General features: G+C 36.7%; 1 protein-coding gene and 1 long non-coding RNA gene across 3 annotated transcripts in view; one reads left to right on the top strand and one right to left on the bottom strand.

The window, feature by feature from the left end:
• Positions 1–265: 265 nt before the first annotated feature.
• COX7A2L (cytochrome c oxidase subunit 7A2 like) lies at positions 266–8,316 on the bottom strand. The gene is made up of 3 exons (XM_014056335.2): positions 8,146–8,316; positions 1,387–1,518; positions 266–989 (listed from the first exon to the last, which is right to left on the bottom strand). Exons 1-3 carry the CDS (start codon positions 8,215–8,217, stop codon positions 846–848), a joined length of 348 nt encoding a protein of 115 aa, XP_013911810.1. The 5' UTR covers positions 8,218–8,316; the 3' UTR covers positions 266–845.
• Positions 8,317–8,631: 315 nt separating this feature from the next.
• Positions 8,632–15,334, top strand: part of LOC148044958 (uncharacterized) — a 43,274-nt gene continuing 36,571 nt past the window's right edge. The window contains exons 1-2 of one of the 2 annotated variants that reach the window (XR_015696945.1): positions 8,632–9,007; positions 9,718–9,807. This is a non-coding gene — a long non-coding RNA (uncharacterized LOC148044958). Of the gene's footprint in view, positions 9,012–9,717; positions 9,808–15,334 lie in introns of both variants that reach the window. The other variant, XR_015696944.1, reaches the window with a different exon arrangement.

Here is a 15,334-nt window from a genome sequence, read left to right as displayed (position 1 = left end):
CCAATGCTATAACCTAGCTCAGTGAGGCTGGTTTAACAAAGCGAACAGAACTTAAATACAGTGATGCTTTCAATTTTAATTTTCGGGAAACATTAATCTATTTTATGTTAATAATAATTAAATTGTACCTACTTTTGTATAACTGTAGAATTGTGCAATTTTAATACAGTACAAAAAATTAATCAATCAGCAATCTAGTGACAAAAATGGAAAGTAAGCCAACATTTTAGAAATTATTATATCATTTAAGAAAAGGCTAGACAAATTTGCAGGAATAAATTATTTATTTTTCTGTACTTATTCCAAAATTGAAACAAAAATATTTCCAAAGTAATAGTAATTGTGGAATTAATGTGCTACACAGAACCTTAAATGCAACACAGCAGAATTAATGAAGTGTACAATTATTCTGAACAGCAGGTTATGGTAGGTTAGAATAAAATAGTTCTTTATCAATATGATTCCACAAAAATTACATCCAAAATTTCAGATGATAACATCTTCAGTGTCAGATTCTTATCTCGCTCTCTCACCGCATCAACTATCCACTTATCACACTTTATTATTAGGAAGTTCTTCAGGCTAACCATTCTACATGAGTTTTATTTTACTAACAATTGGGTAGAGGAATCTGCAAAACTACATAGGTGATAATAATTTTCTCCACCATAGTAGTGATTTTACTTTAAATTCCTTACATTACTCTATGTTTGTCTTTAACTCATCATGAAACCCAAGAATATGCAATATATTATCATATGACTTCATTATAATAGCAGAAGGTTAAGTGCAAGTCTTCCTTTTCAGAGCAAAATTAGATGACGATCTTTCTGGAAATACATTATTCATTTCTCTCTTTTGGGACTGGTGGCCATATAGAGAGCTATTAGACAGTAGATGGCCCCTCCTATTGTTAATGCCATAGTGGTCCGGTAAAGAAGTCGATCGGAAACACTTCGTTTCAAATGTACTGGAATATCATCAGGCCTCTATTAACAAAAGATATACATATAAGTTAATACAGTGGAAAAATTAATATTTATGCAAAACCTGGGAAAAAATTAAATTGGAAAATAACAATTAGCTCATCTTCAAATAAAATGTTCTAGTTATCTATTAAGAATGTCATACATTTTATTTACATTTCAGAATCCTGAGAAATCTATGTCATTTAAAAATATGTAATATATTTTCATGGATTAGTTAGTATGAGTATCTATGACCATTTTTTGAACTATGCATGTTCTGTGTTTTTCATTAAACCTACAGACTTGAATATACTGCAAAAACAGAAATGCTAACTTCTAAATATGACAGGCAGAGCTGAAATGTATCAAGTACATTAATAGAATGTTTACAGATGTTTTTTTAAAAAATAATTCTCACCTGAAATAATTTCTGCAGTTGCGATACTTTGTTCTTAACCAAACCCCCAACCTTGTTTTGTGAGTCTGGGGCAACTTTAATTGGGGTATCAAATATCACAGCTGGAGACTCCACAGATACTGGCTTGAATCCCTAAATAAACAATTTATGCAATTGAAATTATCGATTAGCAATCAACAAGAATATAAACAAAAGCACATCTGATTTGACATGGAAGAAAAATCTCTAGATTGTGGATTTTCCTATATTTTGTGAGCTACATGAGTCTGGTGAACAAGAGTAGGATACAAAAGTTGGAATACTCCAAAAACATTGACAAAATACATATTTAGAACGCAATTAGTTAGGCAGCCCAAAGATTTTGTTAACATGAAGAGACTTTTTTCCCCAATTAAAATCAAAGTAGTAGTTACAATAATATGACTGAAACCCTACCCTTCTGCATGCATAACTGTGGCCATCACCTTGAGTCATCTATCCGTCTTGCAAATATCCCTGACTATTACAGTATTTTGTATACCCATCAGTTGTTGTGAAACAAAAAAAAACCAGCCATTCATTCCTTGAGTCCATACAGTACTTTCAGGATTTCTGGCATAAGAATAAATTTGAATAGTGGAAAAGAAATAACAAGACATGGTACTATTGCTTAGTGGGATAAACTGAAAAGCTGAGGAATGCTTAATTGTGGGTTGTTCACTTGCCCCTTCCTGTCCTTTCCAGAGTATTCAATGCGGTAATAAACGCATTTTGCTCAGTTATCTCAGGATATCTATGAATGGTAGAAGTCTTAAAATAAGCATGGAAGTTGACTTCAGATGGGAGAAAAAAGAGATAGCAACTTTGATTCTAAATCAGCAATCCACTTACCTTCATTCCTGAGGAATTTTGATCACATTTATGAACATTCCTGAACAAACACTAATTACGGGTTGAACACATTCTCTCCAGAATGCAATGTATCTTTATGCATTCAAATATGCCAGCGAAGACTCAGAATATAAATGATTCTGAAAAGCTTTACTCCCCCCATGGCAATTTGTAATTCACAACTGAATTTAATAAGGCTACACTGAAGTAAACACATTATGGAGCACAACTACAATCACCTTTATACAGATTCTCTAGTTTATTATTCTAGACAGCAAGTGTGAACACAATGTGCTGAGAATTACATTTGCATTTTAACAAGGTTAATAAGTGTATACTTGAAATTAATGCCTACTAATTGCTTTTTGTTAGCTCATCCATCAAACTGTCTGCCAATCAAAACACTTTTAAAAAAACAAATGGTGCATTTAGTGTAATTATATTTATCAAGACATGCAGTAGGATCCCAGCTAGATAAAAATTAACAAGAGATCTGTGTCTGTAAACTTACTCAGTTCAAAGTGTTTTTTTTTCTGAACCTTGATTTATATTAGGATCCCTGATATTTCCTTAATATTTACAAACTGTTGTATATAATCTTGGTCTCTTTCTCATGATTATAAAGTTGCTGTGAACTGAGACAGTTAATCCCATTTTTAAAGAACTAGCTGCTAAAGGAAGGAACATTTAAAAATATTTATCTTCATTAATATTATTTTTATGATTATTCAACATGGTGATTACTGTTTAGAATTTTATAGCTCCATCATAAGATTAGATGCTCAAGATATTTATTGGGCTTGAAAGCAGTAGCTATTTACAGAGCTTATTGATGTTACCTTTTTGAGTATTTTACTTTGCTGCACAGAATTTATATACTGTTCATGGACATGTATCTCTCAATTCAATCATTAATTTTAAACCTTCAAGTAACAAAGTAATTTGAAAAACATACACAAGAGTAGTAGAGGAGCATGTGTCCTCTTTACTGTTCTCTTCATGGTGAAAATAAGAGAAACATGAACTATGAAATAAACAGTGACAGTTAACATATTCCCATGCCACGCAAAGCATATTCAGAACAAGCCAGGTTATAAAGTCAGTTTTAGACTATACTTCAATGTCCTGTTTTATCCTGAAGTTGTCCAGTTTATATGGAATAGGAAACTATACTTAGATGGAAGACAACCTGATTTGTTAATTTGCTTACATAAAATAAAATTCAGATCGGTATGCACCCATTACCATTTGATATGAGTTTGTGTAAATCAGATTTTAAAATATTTAAAATATAAAACAAGGGACCATGCATACATAGCTATCAGCCAATGCTTTATATATCATACCTTATATTTTGAATTATTTTAAAAATAAGTTATATTTTATCTCTTGCAAGATTCATTTATCTTTCTAATGAAGGACTAAAACCATTTATTTGTTTTTAAGCTACATGGCTAAAAGGATGCATTACAGAGATGTACTATGCAAATTATTTTTTCCATTTTTACTTTTTATCATTAGGAGGACAGTATAATGTGTACTGATCATTTGTGAGAGTCCCATGGCTGTCACAGATCATGGTTAGGGAAGAAGCTGGGTGACAAACATACACATACAAACAACATGAAAAAAGAGTAAAAGAATATAATGCAGATGAATAAACTAGGACTTTAAAAAAGTCATGGAAGTTATAGCTTTCTAATATATCATTCATTGCAAATAATTATATGAAAACCAGTTTGGTGCATGGGATAAAGACACCAAGCTAAAATCTGAGAGACTGAATTCTAGACTCACCTTAAGCATTAAACTAACTGAGTGACTTTGTGCCAATCACTCTCTTTGAGCCTTAGGAAGAACATTCTTCCAAAAATGTTGCTAAGAAAGCTGCAGGGATTTGCCAAGATAATCACTAGGAATCAAAACTAACTTCAAGGCATGCACACATAAAAATAGTCAAATATATTATATACAAGTAATCCTTATTTAGGAACCATTTACAGTTACAATCAGGCTGGATAAGAATGGATGCTTTTTTTAAAAAAAAATCTGATTTTGTTTATTTAAATCTATTTTTTTATTTTTATCAAATTTATTTTAGTAAAATGCTTTTGGAATAAAATATATCTAAAGATAGTTTTCTATTTAAGATACATTAATAATTTAATTTATTCAGCATGAAATGGAGCTTAGTTATGTAGCATAAGGCTGTATATTCTACAATATTGGGACTGTCGGTGAGTCAATAGTGGGTCAGAGGAAGAGCTGCTGCGGGACAGAGATGACAATTGTTCTTTAAAAATTATGATTTAAATTGAGTTGATATAAATCAAGCCTTTTTACTAGTGATTTAAATTGACTTGATTTAAATCAAATCCACCCTGGTTACTATGATGATGAAAAGTAATTTTATGATCAATTCTTGTATTCATGATCACTGCTAGTCTGTAAATAAAGCTGAATTAAGATAATAAATATAATCATAGTTTTGTTTACTGATCACTTCGCTTAAAAACCTAGCTGCTGGTCCCAAATGTACTTACAAATAAGGACTATCTATATGTTACATTTAAAAACTAAAAGTCAGTATTAAATGTGAGCTAAAAGTCAATATAAAGAATCAGAGTCAATACAATTCACTAAATGGAATTATCTGAATTAGCTATAATAAATTCAATCCACATTACTAAGAATCTCTCATAATCCCTAAATATAAATTATATGGATAAATCTACACTTTATGTGTGGTACCATTTCATGTATTAGATCTAAGAATATGTATCAGATCTAAGGTACAAAATTATTCTAAATATCAAAGTATACTCCCAACACGTGATAAGCTATTCTTCCATTGAAAGGATGAGACAACCTTTCCAGTAAGAAGTATATAATATCTTGCAAAAGTTATCACATGTGAAGCTAATTCAAAATAATTTGAGGGAACATATATTTTGATATTTATAAGAATATCATAGATTGAAATCAGATTTTTTTTATTTAAATTTTTAGATTTGTTTCCTTCTAGTAGGAATCATATAGCCAGCAAATACAAAAAAACGATCCAATTTGTACATTACATTTACAGCAATTTTTTTGAAAATTGTTAATTTTTGCAATCAAAGGTAGTACATCAATAAAACATACTGATATTTTATAAATATATTTGCAGTAAATTTAAAGTTCTTCCACTGAAATTTTGATGGTTGCCATTTCTACTACTGTATTCAAATACTACATCAGTGTAATCATACAATCTCTGACCTGTTCCAATGTTGAGTCTTACTTCACTAGTAGTTTATAATTAAGGCCCAATAAATATTTCAAATGTTTTTAGCATTTTGCTACAAATTATAAAATATTGAGATTAATCGAATAACCTGGACCATTGTTAGGTGTTTGTTAAAAGATTCTATTTTTGTCTTCTTATTGAATTTTGCAATCTGAACAAATTTGTTTAGTTCTCCACTAAACAAATACATTAGGGAAGAGAATTGGACTGATTCTTTTCTGTAGTCCTCAACCTATGACAGCAATTGAGCCCAACATTAGAAATTTATTAAGTGAGTTTTGCCCCATTTTACAACTTTTCTCGCCACATTCATTAGATAAATCACTGCAGTTCTTAAATTAGTAATAGGATTAAGTGAATCTGGTTTTCCCATTGACTTTGCTTGTCAGAAGATTGCAACAGGGATTACATGACTCTGGGACACTGTAATCATCATAAATGTGAGTCAGTTATCAAGAGTCCAAATGTAAACTAACTGTATTTATCCCAGCTATTCAATGCATGACTTATTGCCTGATCTCTTATAGATTAGTTCTGCTTACCAACAAATATTTATGCCAATTATCTGGAAGTCCTGCTATAAATTCTTCTATAAATTCAACTAATCTGTAAGATAAAATCCACTCTGAAAACCATGTTAACCAACCAGCTAGATATACAATATAACTGCTAATCAGAGCCGCTAATACATCTTGCTCTTTTGGGTACTATAGAATTTTGCATCTAAGTGTCTCTAATAATATCTTTGCAAAACTAGAATTTATGTAGTTCATAAGACCAGAATTTATACAGAATATAGATGTTTTTCTTAATGAGTCTTAGTTCTTTTAAAGTCAACATGTAAATGCAAAATCCTAATATTTTAATAAATATTTTTTTTAAAAAAAATATTTGTAATTAGTGGAAACAAACAGTTCATCAACAATCTCCCCCTGCCCTTCTCTGCAGTCAGCATGAAAGCCAAGTTAAATGGCAGGCAAAAGATTTTGCATGCTTTTGCTAGCTCATAATTTGTTTATATGAAACCCTTTTTTAGGCTGTGGTACTGAATAGAAAACTAAATATAAGTATGTACTAATACATAAATTGACGTGGAATCTAGACATAAACTCTATTTAAAGTAGTAATCAGTTAACCAGAAAAACTAAATAAAATTTGTTCCAGCAATCCTGATCCAAAGCAAAAATAATTACTATATAACAACATGCTTGTATCACTTCCTATGACCTTTACTATAAAGGTCAGCAGTCTTAAAGACTTTGTCCTTGGACGTTATCATATTTATATGTTATTAGCAGGGTTTATGTCCATTTGTGATACCTGAACTGTAAATAAATCAATTTCTCAACTTAGTACATTAAGCAACTCCTATGTGTGTAGGTTTTTCCTTTAAAAGAGTATGTTCAGATAACCCTACTATACTATAGATCTTAGTTGTATTTACAAATGTTCTTTCCAATTTTTAACATATTGATTGAATTGAATTTGCCTCTTTTCTTCTACATATTTTCATTTTCTCCCTTGACATGGAATTCTTTTTAATTAAAACAAAAAAAAAATGCATCCTTTTTTTTCTTTCTTGCACATCAGAAAATCCTTTCTGGATTTGGAAAGATTTGGAAGAAACCAATGCCTTGAAGATTATTCCTTCCTAAATTCATACAATATTAAAAATCAGTAACTATTAAATTAAACATACACTATTTGAATATTAAAAGGTAAAGGTTCTTCTCGCACATATTGCTAGTTGTTCCTGACTCTAGGATGTGATGCTCATCTCTGCGGAAGAGCAAGCGCTGTCCAAACACATCTCCTTGGTCATGTGGTCGGCATGACTAAATGCCAAAGGTGCACGGATCGCTGTTACCTTCCCACCAAAGATGGTCCCTATTTTTCTACTTGCATTTTTACATGCTTTCGAACTGCTAGGTTGGCAGAAGCTAGGACAAGTAACGGGAGCTCACTCCATTACGCAGGGCTAGGAATTTGAACCACCGAACTACCAACCTTTCTGATCGACAAGCTCAGCGTCTTAGCCACTGAGCCACCGCAAATATTAGAGCCTTGCAAAAACCTGGGAGAAAAGTTTAAAACAGGATAATCAGAAGAAATGTCTTTTTTCCTACAGTTGTCCACTTTGGAATTGCTTTGAAAGTTTTAAAAAACAACAACACCTGAATTAACTAACTATATATATGGCCTCTACGTCACTTGTACAGACGAAATCATAATGGGTGAAAGTTTGAGGCGCCCCTTTCCAACAGCACAAGGATACGGCCACGTGCCCCTGACCGTCAGTTGCTCCTCGTACCAAGGGAACATCCGTCGAAAGGGCAATTCCGTTTCTCCTTTCAGCCAATCGATAGGGAAAAGTTCCGCAGCAGCAGCAACTGCCACCTCTCCACTGTTACCCATGGACGGGAACCCACGTGACCCTGCAGCTCCCCCCTCGGCATCCTTTCGTAAGGCATCCCCCCTCCCCCACCCACCCTTTCGCGTTCTCCGGCGCCTAAAGAGAAATGTGCCTCGTAGGCACATGTAGGGAAATAAAAACCGTCAAGGTCAACTCGCCGGTCCCCTGGCAACAGGATTCTCGTTACCTGGGGGGAGTAGGCAGCAGGAGCCCCGGCCCCAACCAGCCTCTGCGTGAAGCCGCCGAATTTATAATACATGACGGGACCTCGGAATGACTCCCCCAAGCTACATGCGCGCTCCCGGTTCGCCAGCTTTGCAAGAAAGAAGGCACCCGGTTGCGACGCCTACGTCAAAAGGACCTTTCGTGCGACTGGCTCTTTCTGGGACCTCTGTAGCAAAGGAAGGACCGAAGCAGTGCCTGAAAAGTCTTACCTCGCGGGGGGGGGGGGAAGAAAATAAAGCGAAATGAAACTAAAGACATTAGCAAAGGTTATGAAAGGAATCGCATATAGCGTAAGGATATGGATCATGTTGAAGTTAGCAGGGCCAGAGAAAAATGACATTTTCATCGGGCAATACTTTAGACAGCCTGAAAAATAATAATTAAAAAAAAGTATTGTGCCTGCGTAGTTCGTGATCTGTACCACCAGTCCGGAGAGGTAGTTACTGTAGTTGAAGTGATACGCAAGTGGAAGAGGTTGCACTGGTTCCCTATAGTTTGGTCAAGCTAGGTGGCAGCACGTAGCTGACCTTGGCCGAGATGCGGTGCGGGGTCAGTGCTATGCCGAGAGAGGAAATCCCAAAGATATGTTAGAGACGCAACCTAGAAGAAAGCAGTAGCAAACCACTTTAATACCGTTCCCAAGAAAATCACAAGGACATATCCCTGAGGTCACCAGAAGCTGAGAATTAGACTTGTAGCAGGATAAAACTAAGAATTGCTCAAACAAAAAAAGGGCAAAATATTTAGCTTGTCGCTCATGTGCAGAAGCAAAAAAGGTTGGCACCCACAGTCTAACCATTCTCCTTGGAAATGAAAGTACAGGGGTGGGTGCGTTTTCTTCCATCCTCCAATTTAAACATATTCTAAACGTTATTTTATAATGCTATCTAGTGCAGTCTTACATGCTCTTTTGAAAAGCATCAGATTGACAAAGGAAGAAAGGTGTGTCAAGATTGCAGTGTAGTTTGGTTTTTATTTTACCTTAGTTATCAGTTTGTGGGTAGCCTTAATATTAAAGTAACTAGGTGTCAAAACAGTACTTTTGAGACATAGTTTGATTTGCTCCCCCCTCCCCCAAAGTACAGATTTAGGTAAAAGTAAAAACTTGGTTTGGCTCAACACTTGGTGACACATCTGTGTAGATTTTTGGCAACTGCTGGAATAAATTATTATTTCCAATCCATGTAGTCATAGCCTTGCTATCGGTCAAAGTGGCTGAAAATTATGGGAAATTTAGATGGAGGGCATCCATTTTGGAAAGATTCAGATGTAATTGTCAAGAAATAACGGTGCCTTATATTTTGCCTTTTGAACTTGAGACATTAAAGGGAAATCCATAAATATATTCTAGTAAAATAAAAGTTTAATGAAATTTATTTCCAGGTAAATGGGCAGCAGTTTGCCTCTATATTAGCCTGCAAAATTTGAGCTACTGATAATAGATGTAAAACAGTTAATTCAATGGACTTTCAAGTGGTAAAACTTGGAATTGAGAAAGACCAAGAAAATTGAGAGATATATCTTGAAATTACAGATTTGGAGCTGATTATTAAGAGCATTATGAGTGGCAAGAAGAACCTATAAACCAGTCCTGGACAAAATAGAATATGATGGTTCCATTGAGGTAATGATCAACAAAGAGAAATTAATATACTTTGTGCCTAAAATGCGAGTGGATAATAGGCAAGATAAGAGAGGAGGATAAAGTTGATTGACAGGTCCAAAGAGATTACTGAAATGTTCTTGAAAGAGCTATTTTCAACTTCTTATTAAAGATAGATCAGGGTGGCTGGATTGTACTGCACTCAATGACAATTTGTAAATAATATTTATATTAACTGTATTAGGCATTTGAATTATCAAGGAAGCAAACAAGGAAAAAGTAGATTGTTAGAACAGCAATTTGAAATTTTTTTTTTTTTTAGCATTTTATTAGGATTTATAGGCCGCCCTTTTCCCTGAGGGGACTCAGGGCGGCTTACAATCACCAGGGAGGGGGTGCAATTCGAAATAAACAATATACAAACAAAATAAAGTAATAAAAACACAACTTGCATTCAACATTCAACACTCGGGTGGGGCAAATTAGAGACTTATCCCCAGGCCTGTTGGGAGAGCCAGGTCTTGAGGGCTACGTGGAAGGCCTGGACGGTGGTGAGGGTGCGTATCTCGACGGGGAGATCGTTCCACAGGGTCGGAGCTGCAACAGAAAAGGCTCTCTGTGTAGTCGCCAGTCGACATTGACTGGCGGATGGAATTCGGAGGAGGCCCAGCCTGTGCGATCTTATCGGTCGGAGGGAGGTAATCGGCAGAAGGCGGTCTCTCAAGTACTCAGATCCACTACCATGAAGGGCTTTAAAGGTGGTCAACAGCACCCTGAAGCGCACCCGGAGATCAACAGGTAGCCAGTGCAGCTCGCGGAGTATGGGTGTTATGTGGGCGAACCGTGGTGCGCCCACTATCACTCACGCGGCTGCATTCTGAACTAACTGCAGTTGCCGGATGCACTTCAAGGGCAGCTCCATGTAGAGCACATTGCAGTATTCCAGCCTAGAGATCACAAGGGCTCGAGTGACTGTTGTGAGAGCCTCCCGATTCAGGTAGGGTCGTAACTGACGGACCAGGCGAACCTGGGCAAATGCCCCCCTGGTCACAGCCGACAGATGATGATCGAGAGTCAGCTGTGGATCCAGGAGGACTCCTAAGTTACGAACCCTATCTGAGGGGTATAAAATTTGACCCCCCAGCCTGATAGATGGAACATTAGCCAAATTGTTGGGAGGGAAACACAACAGCCACTCGGTCTTGTCAGGGTTGAGTACCAGTTTGCTAGCGCTCATCCAGTTCTTAACGGCCTCTAGACCCTGGTTCATCACGTCCACCGCTTCATTGAGTTGGCACGGGGCGGACAGATACAATTGCGTATCGTCCGCATATTGAAATGAAACTCTGTTTGATATAAGAAAGTGTAGAGGAAACTGAAATTGGCAATAGTATAGTAGCTTAAAAAAGAAATCATAAATCTTAAAAGAAAGCATAGCCACTTCATATCTTGTACAGAAAAACAGGGTGGATGCAACTGATAAGAAACTTGGATCAGGGATAGCTTTCATTTAATATTTCCTTATAGTCCTGGTACTTCCTAACAACACTCCCTGATAGTGAATTGAACAGCTGTAACTCATTCTAAGTCATCTGTCGGACTAAAATAAGCACACTGTTGAGGCCATGTCTCTGATTCATCTTTAGTTTTCTTATATGAACTGGGTTCAGATAAAGTCTATTTCTGATGCATGCAAATATAATGTCTTTAATATAATGTTTTCATATGTGTAAGGATATTTATTTGTACATCTACTTGTATCTTGCATTTTGATGAATTCTGCGCTTCCACGCATGCGCAGGACGCATACAGCGCCTGCGCGATCCTCCAGGAGCAGCTGGAGCATCGCACAGACGCTAGTACGCATGCGTGCGCCACATGCATGCACGCGCGCACCGTGTGCATGCGCGAGGATGCCGCCGGCCTCGTTCCAACCAAACCGGTTGGAACGGGGCGAGAAACCCACCCCTGGTGTAGATTTAGAAAATGAAGTTATGATGCATGCTTGTTATTTTTTTTTTTTTACATAATCATTTGTAAAAGGATTCAAATTGGAAGGAGAGATCCAGTACAATTATATTTGCTATTAATATGTCAAGCCAATTAGAGGATAAGGAGGAAAAAAATCCCACTAATGTCATTCTGATTTAGGCAAAGGTGGGGGGGGGAGATAATATATAGCATATCAGCCCCATGCAACAAGAAGTGAAATTACCACAAATAGATTTTCTAAAAGTTTTGACTTTTTGTCATTTCAGAAAAATGAGTTATAAAGTAGATTGCACCTGTTGCACTAGAAGAACAAATGTGTTTGATTGTTTGCTCAGAAATTGTATGACACTGCTTTGCTTACATTGGTCTCACAAATCAAATTCAAATAGAGAATTCTGAAAATTTGTCAATAAACTGGCAACCCAGGGATTAAATATAGCAGAAATATCTTTGGTGCTTCCAAAAATCTTTCCCCAGTTTGACTTAAAGATTCTTTAAAAGATTGTGTTAATTTTAAAACTATAAAATGGGGAGCAGGAATAGAACAGGAGAGTAGAACAGAAGTCTCTAGCATCATCTTTATTTAGAAAAATATCGCCCTTGTGTATGGGCAACAACTCTGCCAATCTTGTAGCAGGGACACTGCAAGGATAGGATAAAAGTATAGATAGTCCTTGACACTTCATTTGGTGACTGTCCAAAGTGAAAAATGTGACTCACTGGTATGACCGTTTTTACACAACTCTTGCAGCATCTCCATGGTCATATGATCATTTTTTAAAAAAAAAATTTTTTTAATTCATTTTATTAAGATTTATAGGCTGCCCTTTTCCCTGAGGGGACTCAGGGTGGCTTACAATCACAGGGAAGGGGGTGCAATATCAGAAGACAAACAATGTGCGAACAAAAGAAAATAATAAAACACAACTTTCATTCAACAGTCAACACTCGGGCAGGTAAATTGGGAACCTATCCCCAGGCCTGATGGGAGAGCCAGGTCTTGAGGGCTGCGCGGAAGGTCTGGATGGTGGTGAGGGTACGGATCTCGACGGGGAGGTTGTTCCACAGGGTCAGAGCTGCAACAGAAAAGGCTCTCCTCCGTGTAGTTGCCAGTCAACATTGACTGGCAGATGGAATTCGGAGAAGGCCCAGTCTGTGCGATCTAATCGGTCCGAGGGAGGTAATCGGCAGAAGGCGGTCTCTCAAGTACCCAGATCCACTACCATGGAGTGCTTTAAAGGTGGTCATCAGTACCCTGAAGCGCACCCGGAGATCGACAGGTAGCCAGTGCAGCTCGCGGAGGATGGGTGTAACGTGGGCGAACCGCGGTGCGCCCACTATCACTCGCGCGGCTGCATTCTGGACTAACTGCAGTCGCCGGATGCACTTCAAGGGCAACCCCATGTAGAGCCCATTGCAGTATTCCAGCCTAGAGATCACAAGGGCTCGAGTGACTGTTACGAGAGCCTCCCGGTTTAGGTAGGGCCGCAACTGACGGACCAGGCGAACCTGGGCAAATGCCCCCCTGGTCACAGCTGACAACTGGTGATCAAAATTCAGATGCTTTGTAATTGGTTCATATTTATTTATTTTTAATAAAAAATACTTTTTAATTTAAAACAAATACAACATCCTTCTTTACATGCTATAGAAAGTTTATCAGTTGGTTACAAAAAGACTTTCGTGCATCTCTTCCACAGTCAACAAACATAATTCATATTAACTTAAGTATTTTAACTCAAATATTTATAGATGTCACCAGTTTCCTTATGTTATACCCATATCTATATATACGTTATTATCCCTCCTTTATTTGACTATATCCTGTATCATAACATTTCCCCCCTAATAATCAAAATTTTAATTGTATCTAACTTAGTTCTATTATTATTGTTGTTGTTGTTGTTGCATGGTTAATCTTTGGTGAGATTCACAGCCTTTGGGACTGGTTGGTAGCTCAACAGCTTGAGTCCTAACCATGGACCTAGGAACTATTAAGGTAACGTCGGAGGATATAAGCTGTTCCAAGTAGGGTGGTTTTTTGTAGAATCAGAATGTTCAAGTCTGATAAATTTAAAATTTCCAAATAGTGAGGTAGCCCTTTGGGTATTGCTCCAAGGGCTCCAATTACAATCAGGACAACACACAATTTCTTTTTCCACAGTCGCTCAACTTCAATTTGCAAGTCCCGGTACTTTGTGATTTTTTCTTGCTGTTTATCTTCTATTCGTGCATCTCCAGGTATTGCAATGTCAATGAACCATACTTCTTTCTTTTCAACTTATGTTATGTCAGGTGTGTTGTGGGCCAAGTGCCTGTCAGTCTGGATTCTGAAGTCCCACAAGATCTTGACTTTCTCATTCTCTAAAACCTTCTCAACCTGATGGTTCCAGTGGTTTTTGCTGTACTCAAATCCAAACTTTTGGCACAATTTCCAGTGAATGATCTTAGCAACACAGTTATGGCATTGTAGGTAGTCAGTTTGTGAAATTTTGCTGCACCAACTGATCAAGTAGTCGACTGTCTCATCTTTCTCATTACAGAGGTGACATTTGCTGTTGGTGGTAACATGTTGAATTTTTGCCTTCATGTAGTTTGTGGCTAAGGCTTGTTCTTGAACTGTCAAAATAAAGCCGCCTGTTTCTTTTTTCAGTGCTCCTGATCTTAACCAGCTCCAAGTTAGCTTTTGGTCAGCTTTGCCGTCAATACTTTTCAAGTATTGGCTATGCATAGCTTTGTTTTTCCAATTTTCAGCTCGCTTCTCAATTCTTTCTTATATTCAGCTTTTGACTTAGTTGTCTTTAAAAGGCCTCCTTTATTAACTTCCTTAATCATTGGTTCTTCACTTTTCTGGATGTAATCATTCAAGCTGTGTTTTTCTTCTTCTGCAGTCTGTTTTACTTGTAGGAGTCCTCGACCACCCTCTGCTCTTGGTAGATATAATCTGTCAACATCACTTTTAGGGTGCAAACATGATTCATTGTCATAAGCTTCCTTGTTTTTCTGTCCAAATTGTCCAACTCCATCTGGGTCCAGTCAATTATTCCTGCAGAGTATCGAATCACAGGTATAGCCCAGGTATTTATGATGTTTCCTCCATTCAATTTGGACTTTAATATCTTGTGAATTCATCGAATGTACTTGGCTGAAGTTAATTCCTTGACTTTGTTATGCATTAAGTCAGAGGCCTCTAAAATGCCCAAGTACTTGTAACCTTCGTCTGGTTTTACTGCCTTTATCATTTCTTCATTCTCAAGTTCTATTCCATCATCTTCTATGACCTTGCCTGCTTTGGTTGCCATTGTTGCACATTTGTCAATTCCAAACTGCATACCAATGTCTTGGCTAAATTTTTGTGTGCTTTCAATTAATAAATTCAGTTCATATTATTATTATTATTATTATTATTATTATTATTATTATTATTATTATTATTATTATTATTATTATTATTATTATTATTATTATTATTATACAATTGTATCACAGCGGCCAGTTGTTTCGCCGGATTTGGCATTGGTTACTAGTCGGGCCCCACCCAGGGGCCTAGGACGTC

This window comes from Thamnophis sirtalis, unplaced genomic scaffold, assembly GCF_051295495.1.
Source record: "Thamnophis sirtalis isolate CommonGarterSnake01/CBP01778 unplaced genomic scaffold, rThaSir2_p1.2 scaffold_6, whole genome shotgun sequence".
In the NCBI taxonomy this organism is placed as follows: domain Eukaryota; kingdom Metazoa; phylum Chordata; class Lepidosauria; order Squamata; family Natricidae; genus Thamnophis; species Thamnophis sirtalis.
Note: the sequence above shows the minus strand (reverse complement) of the source record. Positions and strands in the feature narration are given on the sequence as shown.

Excerpts from the sequence above, each read along its gene's own strand:
- COX7A2L (XM_014056335.2), bottom strand. The coding sequence starts at position 8,217 with ATGTATTATAAATTCGGCGGCTTCACGCAGAGGCTGGTTGGGGCCGGG. Across the intron at positions 1,519-8,145 it reads CTGCTGCCTACTCCCCCCAG|GGATTCAAGCCAGTATCTGT; the intron begins GTAACGAGAATC and ends TTGTTTATTTAG. Across the intron at positions 990-1,386 it reads AACTGCAGAAATTATTTCAG|AGGCCTGATGATATTCCAGT; the intron begins GTGAGAATTATT and ends TTTTGTTAATAG.